Source organism: Opisthocomus hoazin, chromosome 6 (genome assembly GCF_030867145.1).
Source record: "Opisthocomus hoazin isolate bOpiHoa1 chromosome 6, bOpiHoa1.hap1, whole genome shotgun sequence".
Classification (NCBI taxonomy): Eukaryota; Metazoa; Chordata; class Aves; order Opisthocomiformes; family Opisthocomidae; genus Opisthocomus; species Opisthocomus hoazin.
Window position 1 is genome coordinate 47403453 of NC_134419.1, and position 13567 is coordinate 47417019.

At 36.9% G+C, this 13567-nt stretch overlaps 1 protein-coding gene across 2 annotated transcripts in view; it reads right to left on the reverse strand.

Moving 5' to 3' along the window:
- PARG (poly(ADP-ribose) glycohydrolase) overlaps nt 1-13567 on the reverse strand; it is a 72664-nt gene that overhangs the window by 27409 nt on the left and 31688 nt on the right. For both annotated transcript variants that reach the window (XM_075422994.1, XM_075422995.1), the window contains exon 9: nt 11483-11640. In XM_075422994.1, the coding sequence (XP_075279109.1) occupies nt 11483-11640 (158 nt within the window). The remainder of the gene's footprint in view (nt 1-11482; nt 11641-13567) is intronic.

Here is a 13567-nt window from a genome sequence, read left to right on the forward strand (position 1 = left end):
CCTTTAAACTGTTTAATTTATCTATTAGCCAAAGCGTGCCTTTGCTAGTTTTTTGCCTCTTTACATCAAATTGAAATCTTGCTGATGTTGCAAACTCAGTAGAGAGTTCTTCATGTCGCAAAGGCGATACATGATTTGGCATAACTAGCAGACTCGGGAGAAGTCCAGAACTGGAAGAAACTATGCTCAGAATAAGTCAGATCAAGCTAAAAGGCAATGGCAAGGCAGATGAACTTTGTTTCATCCATTACAATAACTCACCAAAATGCAGTCACTCTGTCAAGTAAGGAGTTTCAACCAAATATTTTTTTTAAATCTGAAGTGCTCCACATTGGCCTGTCTTTTCTCCTGTTAAAAGCTGTAATAAATACCCCTCTTCTTTCTCCCTTGGGATCAAAGCTAGAGTAATGCTGATTTGCTTCTGAAAAAATTCATTTTCAGCAGATAAATACCCCCAAAACACCACCTATAATTACAATAATGAGAACACATATCTGTATTTCTGTGCTAGCCCTATATTGCTGGGCAAGAACCACAGGGCACCACAAAAGAATCTGAAAAGCCCTGGGTTCTGGCACGGGCATCCCCTTGCTGTAGAGGGACACTCCATACAGGAGGGACAGAACAATACTTTGGCATTCAAAAGTTAACTGTATTTTGACCTAGTAACTACATGCATCAGATCATGAGATCTTTTACAGCAGTTAGCACAAGAGCTCTCAGTGCCCTTCTCCTCATCCTAGTATTTACTTTTCTTTGCCATGATACAAAACAAAATGTACTTTCTCTTTGAAAATCCACTGCCATTGTTAAATATAGAAAAAACAATTTTCAAAAAGTTATTTGTTTATTAGAAACAACAGCAGAGATCACCAGTACTGAACACACATTTTAAACTGAATCCACCACAAATGTTTGCACTCCTAAGACGACAGCCATTGAAGACACCATGTCCGATTAATATGCTTGGATTTACTTCATATTTTCTGTGTCTAGAATTCACCTTTATTAGTGAGCTAGTGGCAAATGGAAGATGGCTATCTCCAAACATGCTTTCCATTACATATGTTTACTATATACAAACCACAGGAATATTACTCATATATTTTCCTATAATCAGATGAGGGAACTTTTGTCCTCAGCTATTCCAAGTAAAAGCGCTTTACAAGATTAGGAATTTGTTTTAAAGGCCAATCAAACCAGCGGAAAAATCCCCACAGATTTTAATGGACTACAAATTAACCTTAAACCATCATAGTATCTAATTGTTTAAAGTTACTGATCTGCATTCAGCTGAATTTGACTGCTTCAGATGTTATTTTAAATATCCACAGAAATCTTATCACAAAGACATCAGTGATCCAGGCAACATCCAAGCTATACTACAGTCTGAAGAAGGAAAATAGCACAAGACCAAACTCCCCCACACCCAATACACCCAGTCAGTCAAGCTTTCTTAAGCACAGCACGAAGTAACCAGTCATCTTTGTGAATGCAACACAAAGCAATTTGATTTACAACAATCAAAAAGGGTCCAGTCCTGCCCCATTAATTTAAGTGAGGATATAATGTGGCAAAGTTATGAATGTTTTAACCTTGAATGTTACTTCTGAAATAATCAATTACGCAACATTATGAGAAGTTTTATTTCTGAAGCAAATATCTCTATTCTGAAGAGCAAAGCTAGATGATGGCACAGTAAGATATTAAATAAAATCCTCTTTCAAGCTCCGAGACACAGATCCTACTAAAAAAAAAAACCAACATAAACAAAAATGTAAGTGGAAACCACATAATCAATTTCCTGACAGAAGCACCCAAGGCCAAAACCCATTAATTGCAATTAAAGAACTCATCCAAACGAAGTGCACTGTAAATCAAACGCAAAGCACTGCAAGCCCTCTTTCACTTGAAGTAATTGAAATCCTACTGGCAACAGCATATGTGAGCTGCTTTGCTTTGTACAAGATGTTCCCACTGCCATGCAGCTCACTTCAATTTAGCAGATACAGGAGCTAAGAAAGCTTGCAGGGCTGATCACCAAACACAGCTGCAAATTTATCTCTGGCTCTCTGGCTTCCAAGCCAGGGTAGCAGCAATGTTAATCAAATAAAAAGACCTCTATAGAAATACACTTAAGTATTCTGAGGAATCAAGGTCAGAGGTTGTATTTTTTTTCTTTTTTTTTTAAAGGACAAGCAGATGTGTGAACAATGCCAGAGACACAAAGTAGATTCTTAAAAGTCATTGTGGCTAAATGAAAACTCTTTCCTAGCAAACATTCAGACACATAATGCAATTGTTCTGAAGAGCAATCCTAAACATCAGAAATAAAACATTAAAAATACTAAGAACTGATATTGGGAAAATATTAAAAAAAATTTAGAATTACTCGACTGTCAGCAAATATACAGTAAAGTTCCAAGGCAATAGTTTATACTCTTGCAATATTATTAACTACAAAAACACATGCATTTGTTTTGTATTAGCATTTTCCTAAAATTTTAGGGTAGAAAAAGCATTTTAAGAGTGCAATCAATATTCTGTTTTTTTACAGCCTCATTTACTGCAAACTCAGAATTGTCTTATTTTCAACCAGCACTTCCACCTTGGAAAGCCGGAGCCCAAAGCTCTGAAGAACCTGCGAAGTCTTTCGATAAGTGCCTCAGCGGTGGTGCTGCACCTTCCATTTGCAATCAGTTCTGTAACCAAAAACTAACACGGTAGTTTCAAAATGACTGCACAAGGGTGTCATTTTTTCAAGAACAACAGAGGCAAAAAATGCGCATCAAATACAGAGATGTAGGAGTAATCCATATTTACACAGCATTTTACAGATTTTTAGATGTATCTTGGCAAGCGGGAAATCTGCAAGGTACTTCAAAGGGTGTGTTTCCAGTGATGCAAGATCAACATGGTTTAAGAACATTAAGAGCTACACAAAATTTACTTGGCATGCCTATAGTTTACTGGGGAAAAGTTGAGCCAGCTTAAGTGAACAGTTCTGAAATATGTTGTTTCCGATTAAGGTAAAATTAAAATACAGTAGTTTACTTGTAAAATTCAATTTCCAAGGAGCTAAATTGATCCCTTGATGCTATTCGAAGAACTGGCTCCAGTGATTTTACAAGCAGAAGGAACCATTGCAATCATGTGGTTTAACCTGCCTGTTAAATAATTTCTTATCAGTATTTCTACCCCCAGCCTGCATCTTCCCATCCCCAGGCTGGGCTGCCTTTGAATGTTTCTGTTCAAAGAGTATAGTCATGTCTTTAAATTGAAATTGGCACCTATCATAAAACTCAGAAAGCTGTCCACACTCTAACAATATGCAAAAATTCGCATTATGGATCATACTTCAAAGAATACTCCCCAGAAATCCACGGCATTTCATGTGTGCTGTTTGCAAAAGCGTGGATATACAAATTTATAGTTACGACCCCACAATTAACCACCTATGTTTTTTTTTAACTATCACAGCCACCAAGAAGTGCCTTTTTTTTTACTACTATAGTTGAAGACACACTTGTATTGTTTCTTGTATTTTAGTGTGCTCTCACTAAAGATAACCTAGCACCTAAGTAAGCGCAAGACATTTTACTAAAACCTCTTTTTTCCTCCTACAAATAAAAGTGGAAGAAGGATTTATATGGAAGTAGTACGGATACATGAATTTCACCCACTAAACAGACTGAGCAGGGGGAAGGATGGAAAGCTAAGGCAGAAATTAAAATACTGCATACACGCTACCTTCAACCTCAAGAACAGAACTAATCACTAGGCAGAGCTTTAGTCTAGTGTGTAGGATGACAAAACACTTGGAAAAAAGAATAAACCAAGCATCTTGCTTTTTGTATCTTGTTGCATTTCAAGCCTAAGCTTATCTGATGTATACATGTAGGGGTGGAAATGCTATGCTTATGTACGTTACTGTCAAACTTGTGTTACTCTCCATGTGATTGAGGGCTGTTTTCATTAAAAGGCTGAGCATTCTCAATTGCTAGCAATCTCAATGGGAACTACTAAAATTTCATACTGATACATGGAACCCTAAAGGAAAAACTAATATAGCATTGAATGGCACAAACTAATCATTTAGGATTACATCAGCTGCACTGGGGAGCACACAAGAAGCATCTCTTCCATCTTTCTCCGGAAATTCTTTTTCCCCCCCAGAAAAAAAAAACCAACCAACACCATGGAGTTCCATGAATAGAAAAATAAAACTCTCCCTTTTTCAAAAACAGCATCATATTTGTAATGAAAATATTTTCATATTTTTTTAAGCTTTGATTTGCACTGCTAAGCAGTTATCAAAACACTTTATTTGAGTACAGGTTCTGTCCCAGTATTATTTGACATTTTTATTCAGTTGTGCTCAAGGTAATCTTAGTCACACGCATATTAAGGACTACCTATAGATGTTAGTGTATCTAACATCTAGGAAATCTGTATGCATTAACATACAGAGAGAGAGAGAACCCCACCACGTAAGAGTTGGAAGGTGCATGTAATTACATGTGCTCAACACATGATTGCACAGGACAGAGAGTGATAGAGATTGTTCTCTAAATACATTCAAACAATTCAGCCTGCCATATAGGAATAACTGGAATTACATTAATTACCTATATCCTTTGCCTGAAGTATTTTCCAGGAAAGCTGTTTCAATTGATTATGCATTGGGTGGAGTTCCCCTCCATACTGAAATATTTTACACCTACATCACTAAAGCTTCACTTCAATGAAAAAGATGGAAGATGGTTCCAGTTAGTTACCGATCCAGGACTTTTCATGAAGAACAGAGCTGCAACAAGTGTTTCATTGCTACCATTTATGCTCCCTTTATCAAAAGAAATGAATTACTCAATGCTGCATTCCTGCTTACATACCTATATTTTGTGAATAGCAATACCCCAGACCCACTCAAAAAGCATCCCCATTCCCATCCACTAGGATGCAGGAAGAAAATACTTTTTTACCATTCATAAAATAAAAAATATTTTAAAAATAGCATTTATTTCATCTTTATCTCATCCTTTTTAAACTTTTTGTGCATGCTTTAGACTATAGTATGTTAGTATAGTAATACACGTATGTAGTTTCTAAGTAAATAAGCATATATTGGGGATGCACGCTCAAAAATTTTTTACTGATAGGTACGTGTGATCAAAAACCATTTGGAGACCACTGCCCTACACAGCTTTGAATACTTAAACATCAATTACATAATGTAAGATGAGGAAACCTTAGCAAATTTAAAACAGGAAATTCTGATACCCAATATAAAATTTGAACCCTTAGTAGAAAGTCCTGCAGCCACTGAAAATATTTTAAGTGAGAACTAAAATTAAAGCTATTCAGAATATCAAAACTTCAATTCATGAAATTTGGACTTTATTTAAATCAAAACCAGAATAATCCAACGAGAAATTCCTCCCAGAGAGATGAAAAGCAGACAGATTAACCAGCTCTCTGACAGCACAAAAGGAAACGCCACTGTCCAGATCTTACAGTTCCTGACAGGAAAACGTAGCACAACCTCACACAAGCCAGGTACAGCAACATCAGTTCTGCTTGTCCGTGCCTAGACTATGTCTCTTCCACGTAATAACGGGAATTCCATCTTTCTGTATTAAAACCGCCTTCCTTTTCTCTGTTTACAGAGGAAGTAATTTAGAGTTTTTTAATTCCCTTGGTGTCAAGTAGGAGAAAAACAATACACACAATAATTCAACCTCTTCGGCAATTTCTTATTTACTGTTATGTCATAGGTACAAGCTATCATCATCTCAAAGTTATTTAAGAACATCGCACTATTCAACACCCTTATGTTTAATTAGAACTTCATCTTTAGATTAAATAGTGACTTCTAAGATTTGTATAAACAAAACATAGAGCAATATAATTTTGTTTGTAATCTAGATGCAAAAGCTCTTTCTGTCTCAGACACTCACATATACCCACATCTCTGTTCTCTGTGCTTTTCATTTTGTACTTTTGTTTATTGAGGCGAGTAACTTGGAGCACTATAAACCTGCTTTAAGTTTTGGTGATTTAGGAGTCTTAAAACACATCAGCTAGATACTGGAATTTGATGAAACAAGAAGGTGCTAACTCCAAGTACTCAACATCAAGGAAAAGCACGGTAAAATGTTTTATCCTGAGGATCTACAAGAAAAGGCACCCCCAAAGCACGGTACAACTAAGTTCTGGACTAAATCACTATATTTACTAAGCTAACAACAACAAAAATCAAGAGTACTGTTTTAATCACTACAGCAAAGTAATATGCCAGACTTATGCCAGGTTTGTTAAAAACTGCATCCTTCTAAAATTGTCTATTTAAAGAATATTTCATCATTTACCACACACAAATGTTGATTTTAAATTTTTCAGAAGATTATACTCTACTTCAAGTATTTCATCCAAGGCTAACTAGATCATATCCCTAAGACAGGCATAACAGAATCAGTTTCGTGATCAGTGCCTGTAAACTCAGTAAACGCAGAGCCACTTTCCAGAGGAGCAATGCACCTCTCAGTCCAAATCAAGTTCTCTCAAAGTCGCCAGATAATTTATTCCCCAGAGAATACTCATTAGTGTTGCAAAATTGATGCTGTTTATGAAGAGACAATTGCATTACTGGTAAATTAGATTTCACTTCTCCTGCATAAACGTACTATACAGTTTGCCCATTTCCTTTCACGTATTATATATTCCATAAAAGACATATATATCTTAACTAGTGGGTTTTTTTCCCCCTCATTTCCAATCACTTGAAATTACTTTAAGGGTTTGTTTGATAAAGATGAAGAAATCCAGTCCTAGTGGAATACTGGTGGTTTCAGCCCAGAGCATCCATTAATATATGTGTCAAAAGATCCACCAGGCCTGTGTCATTAGACATACTACCTCCAATTATGAATTCAACCTCAATTGCTTTGATGGGAGCTGTTACAGATGCATAGTATCTCCAGTTTAACTACAATAGTTTTTTGAAAAACAGGAGTTATTGTAACTTGACACAACAGCTAAGAACAGATCTGTAGCAGGTCAAAGACACAGCAAAGTGGGCCCTTGACAAACACCATCTCCTTTTCAGTCATCCAGAACACCGAATCAAGATTGCAGAAGTTTTTTCCTCTTATACTTTGCTTTTACATATAATCAAACTAGGCAGTTTCCTAAATTACCAAATCCTACAGCATTAAGACACAGGTCTGATAACTTGATCAATGGGGGGGGGGGGGGGGGGGGGGGAAGAAAAACCTCCACAGCGCTAAGTCTTGTGTGCCAGTTGACGGTAAGAAAACACAGCTCAATCTTATCATTAGTATATTTCAAGAGGAATATATTTTTACAAAAGTGCTATGTTAAACCACAAACTATTCACAAAGAACATAAATTACAAGCATCACCATAACAAACTACACTGTGCAACCAGCGTCGTAATTGTCATGATGATCTCAGACGAGTCAATGCAGTTCATGCTCTACTTTCAACCAGCATGCAACTTCCATGGAAAATTTATCAGTTAAGAGGAATAAAATGGCAAATTTAATTGTTTCTTTGTTTTGTGATGGTATACTTTTGCATAAAGCTGCCCAACCTACTTCCATCTTGTATATTATAAAATTGCTATTATAAACAAAAATTGAATTCTTTAAACTTTGCACCATTGTTTTGAACGGAAGCAGTATTGTATGCTGTTTACTATGATCTAATGTTTGACCACTGAACGAATGTCATTCTAGCTACTAGAATTCATAAATATTGAAGCTCTCCAAGTTAAACTACAAATTCCATTTTATTAACTACATTTGAAATGAATTATGTTATTAATGACTTCAGAATCATAATAGGCCCATCCGTGCCAAGTACAAAAGGGAAGAATTCAATTAAATTACCAAGTATTTCATTATACACAGGTGACTTTCAGTCTGTAGCATGACAAACAATCAAAAGAGACAGTCAGTGTTGCAACATACTACTAAATTAAATGCTTCAGTGTCAGAAAAGGAATGCTCACTTTTCTTCTCTCATCTGGCAAGACCAGCAGGCAGGAGAGGACAAGTAAAGCATGGATGGCTTATGTTAATACTAACACATACTAGGGCCTTCCTTCCAATCAGTTGCAGTTTTTAGCACACGCACCAGCATTCAACTTGCCACCATCACGGTAGTAACAGTGCCAAGCACAGGTGCACCAGAAAATGCTGGTGAGAGACAGAGAAGAAAAAAGACAAAAAAAAGTAAATTCTCAGTATCTTGCACTCGCTGTCTGGTGCGCCAGAAAATGCTGGTGACAGAGGGAGAAGAAAAAAAAGAAGAAAAAGAAGAGTAAATTCTCAGTATCTTGCACTGATGTACAGATGTGTACCTTGGGGGGAGCAGGGGTGGAAGTCACAATGTGCTAGGCAACACCACATAAAAGCCTAAAGCAGGGAGAAGCCTGGGAGGGAAGAGGGAACATGACAGTGTTTAAATGCAGAAACTGTAAAACTGTAATTATTTTATAGTGTATAAAAAGGTACTAATGTTTAAGTTTGCATGAAGTTAATTGATAAGCGACTGCTGTGTAAAACTGAAAACACAAGAAAGAAACAGTTTATACAGTTCTGTTTCTAATTTAAGGCACAAATTTTCTTTTTTCAGTCTCAAATTGCTGAGGGGAGGGGTGGAAGCCTTTTGGATGAAGGTAGAAAGAGCATGCATAGCGCAATTTTGCTTCGTTAGGGAACCATGGCAGATTACTTTTTTGTACCCAAAAGTCATTCATTCACAGTCACGTAGCAGATGAATTATGCTGAGGCAAGAACTAAGCCTGGAAAAAGCAGCAGACCATAATACTGTGGGGAGAAAGGGCTGCTGTGTGGAACAATCTGTTGTGCTCATCCCTAAGCAGACAGAGCAGCCGCCTCTAAAGCCTTTACATCAAAACATTGTTATAAAGAGGAAAAAAAAGTCACAAACATTTTAACTTCAGTCATTGCCTATTGCCTTTTGAGTACCTCCAGCTTCATGGAAGGCTTTTTTGTAAAAGCTGAAAATACACACTGCAATGGACCAAACCTTGTTGTCTTTACAAGTCTGAAACAATAGCTGAAAACATGAGATTTTATTCTCTGTCCTTGCTACTAAAGAACTAACTTTTCAGGGTGAGAAAATATAGGGTTGACAGGAAGAAACACAACCCCTCCTTCTCACCCCTCATTTTAGATTTCAACTAAGTCAGGCTATACGCAGTAGCATGAAAGAAAACTCTAAATTCTTGTAGCACGCTCTCTACTACTCACTCTCTTCAGCCTCCTTCTACCCTGCCAGTCCCCCTCTCACTGACACATCCCCTCTTATTTTTTCCACTGCCTGTCACACCTCATATTCTACTTCACTAACCTGCTCATTGTCAAATGCAAAATACACAGGGGGGGGAGGGGGGATTTTGGTCCAACAAATGATGAAGTAGAAAAAGGACTGAAAAAGGAAACTGCAATTATATAAAAATCACATAAACTGGCAAACACTGAGGAAGAGCCACTTTTAATCATCAAGAACCAGAGGACATCAGCTTCCTTTCTTTTCTCCCATTTGGCAACAATATTCTTGCACTTACACAAATAAAAATGGCTTCCTACCCTGTGTGACTAGAAGATCAGCATTACCTCATCCATAATGCAAGGGGAAGGCCTGAAGGTTGTCTGCTGTATTGCCCCTTTTAAATAACATTGTTGGAAATTACTATGAGTGATAGCACTAGGAAGCCAAGTCAGAAAACAAAGGAGGACTGACTGGAATAGGGCAGAAAATCCTGAACAGTTAATACTTTATCCTGGCCACTCTAAGTCTGTGGCAGGAAACTATTTACCTAAAAATTTGCCAAGGCTTTTCTGTTTAAAAGCAGTTCAAAATATTCTGCCCCGAGTTCACCACCAGTATTACACTGTACTACTGTGGCTTCACATTGCTGTGCAACGTTCACAGAAGAGAGTATGAATTCACTCCAGTGATTTAACAGCATTTTATTCTGTAGCTGGAAAGAATTTAACTGCTTGATTTATAACATGCTTAAGCTACCACAAAAAATGGTACCTTAAAGTCCTTTAAAAAACCCATAAAATTCAGTGAGAATTGTGTAGCTGGTACAGTCAAACAGAACTCTTTCCAGAACTTTACTGTCCTCTTTCACTGCCGTGAACATAAATCTTTTTTAATGCATGGATGGTACTTTTCATTTATTTGTTGTTATGAACAAATGGTGGAAAAACATGCTGAATTGTATGGCACATTAACGCCCACACACGCTGCTCTTCCATAACCCACTGCACTGTTGGAATAAACACCAAGACAGTGACTCTGGCCTCTCCTCCAAAATACACAGTGCAGAGAAACCTGTGCTAGCCCTTAATGACAGCAAGCACCAAAACCATTACTAGTGTATCAGCATGCCTGACAATTCATTCTGGGAAGTTCTAGTCTAATATATGTCTTGTGACACACATACCCAAGTGCGCTGGATCACAGGTAACAGTATTTATATATATATACACACACACTACATATATATATAAATATATATACATATGTACACTATGTATATATATTTATATATACACTGCATATGGTAACTGTGAGGAGTACGAAATCAGATCAATAGTCTATGCAAGCTCCAGTCTAACAGACTTAAGGTTCACCTACTCAGACGTGTACGGAAGCACCCAGAAGACAAACTCTCATTTCTAATCTACAAGTCCACGTGAACTGTAATACTCTGCAGCAGGACCTGTGTCCATCCTCTTCCCCCATTTAGAACTGAAATAAGCATATTTTAAAAACAAAAGATGTGAAGAAATATTTCCAATCAACTCTGTCTGTAAGCTAGCGTTGAGGAAAAAAAGTGTTTCTTTAGAAATCAGCATATCTTTAATCAAATTCTTATTGTGGTCTTGAAACCTTTTTAGGCTAACTTGTACCAAAAGGACAGGTTTATTTTAACACACAGCTCTACAACTGCCTTAAAATGCTAAGAGATTGTATGGATGCTGAAGAATCAGGTCCTACTGATCTGATTTAATGAGCAGATCATCACTGCTGACACAAAGGACACAACAGAAACAAGGCTGGAGAAATGCTGACCTTTAAATACATAGAGACACTTGAAGCACAACTGAAATATACCATTCGCAGACGAATAGCTTATGAGGAGGTACGGAATTGTATCAGCCCAATTATGTCAGAGCAAGAGCATGTCTGTGCGTGTGCATGCATGGAAAAAAGAAAAATTTGGAATATTAAGCATATCTTCCTGTGCACAAGTTCCTTTCTTACATAGTTGCATAGTTTTCTTGTCCCTTAGAGGTAAACACATAAGACAGAAAGCAAACTACTGAAATCAGAGATAGAAACGAGTTTCTCCCCTAAATGGACAACTGTAACATTTTCATTGAAGGGTTATCAGCTTCATTTACTCCAAAGCACCAACCTGTTGAAGTTAATGTCTGGATAACTAGAATATTCAGACTTCATCTTCGCATTGCGACGTGGAAAAGTACAGAAGAAAGCATTGGCTAGAAAACTAGCAATCTGTTCCTGTGACATTGTGATGGAGTGATTCATCTTTTGTTTCAGCAGAGGTATTGGCTACCAAGAGAAGTGAGGGGGAGGGAGGGGCAGGAGACAAGGAGGGAGGGAGAGAAAAATAATTAGCTTACCCCTTTTAAAAGAAAAAAACAGGAGCACAAAATTACATTTGTTAAATTATAGCAAGAGTAATTTGGGCCATTGGTGAACCCTTTAATCAGCAGCATCATTAAAGCCAAGAACAGTTTATTCAAGACAATTCAGAAAAAGCTTGCTTGACAAACTGCAGATTTCTAATCAATAATAAAAAGAAAGACCAAAGAAACACAACTTATCAAACAAAACCATGGGGAATGGAGAGGGGAAAAAATAGACGGGATGTTGCAAATCCTGGGCAATCTTAAAAAAACTGAAGTAAAAACCTACCTTCAACAGCTGTATAGTTAAGAACGCTTAAGGAATGCTTTCAGCTACAATAACCATACTTTACACTTTACAAAGAAACCTGGAAGTTGCACCACTGATTATCACTATGACTTGCTTTGAATTCTTTTTCCATCCTACCTGAAGGAATAACACTGATATTTTTTGCAGAAAGTGCATGATTATCCATTCTTTTACAATCAGAATGAACAAAGAGCTCAGCTTCGCTTTGGTCTTCAGTTTGGAGTTTGATTTGACTCGTCAGAGTTTAATAAAAAAAAAAAAACAAAGGGGATGGAGGAAGCAGAAAAACCTGAAGTGTTCTACATCATCTTTTTTATCAGGCTTTAGCCTCCTGATTTGGAATTTTCACTCACCATATTCATGGTATTTTTTTTTTTTTTCTTTTTAATTGTGTGTAATACGAAGGGGGCAGGGGGGAGTGAAAATAATACCATTCTGACCGCCAAGGAGTCCAGTAACAATTACGATAAACCCAGCTGACAGGAGAAAGAGAACACAGTTTTCACCTCTTCTTGCAATATTCTCAGCCATCATCATTAGCCTAGCTTCAGGAGGGCTGAACAGCTACATTTTAATCCTTTTAGTTGTGAATACAGAAATCGCTACTAATTTAGAGTGTTGAATACACAGCCCTGTTTACTCCACAAAACAAAGACATTTTCCTTCATTCTTATAACTACTACATTCACATTCACTGAATCTCATTCTGTCTTCTGGCCATTTAATTAACAAGCTACATTATGATGTCTGAAGTCACAGAGCTACAGGGGGAAAAAAAACCTGAGAAGCTCTACAAGCCTATAAAAATAGGATATTTTGGACAGTATGTTATATTGGAACAAATTTAGTTTTATGTCAAACAAAAAAAATTAGTCTGACAAAGTTCTTCACAATTCACACTGCCTAACAGTACATCATCTTTATAAAAGGCGTTATTACATGCACTTGCAAGTCTTGTGCTTGACTTTGTGTTTAGAAACTTCACAGCATTCTCAAAAACTTCCCCCATCAAGGAACTAGGAAAAAAAATCTTTTAAGAAATATTCATACTGTTTGAAATTCTGTATCTACCGTAGGACCCCTGCACCATAACAAATTAGGGAGAGATTTTCCCTGCTCCCTTCCAACAAAATCAATTTAGAAAATTGTAGCAAAGGAGCTTACAAATTAGAGTCATTACCCTGCTAATGCGATACCTATCATACATCCTCACTTACTTGATCAGTCCTATTCGCTTTTATCAGTTTTACTATTTACAGAACTGATCCCATAACAACAATAAAGAATTAGATATGGTTTGTATGTGCGCAAGTATTGTGATGCTCTACCTAGAATAAAATACGCTCCCAGGTAAATGAAGGCTTTGTGAAAATACTACCTCTGGGATTAAAAAATTACTAAATAAAAATTTAGATGTTTTAAGATTATTCAAGTATTTCAATTTGTAAGTGTGATTTTCAAACCTGAAAGGTTTCATGGTACTTTCACTTAAGCAAAGCAAGAAGTAATGCCAGTATATAGAAAGTGTTACTGAAGTTCA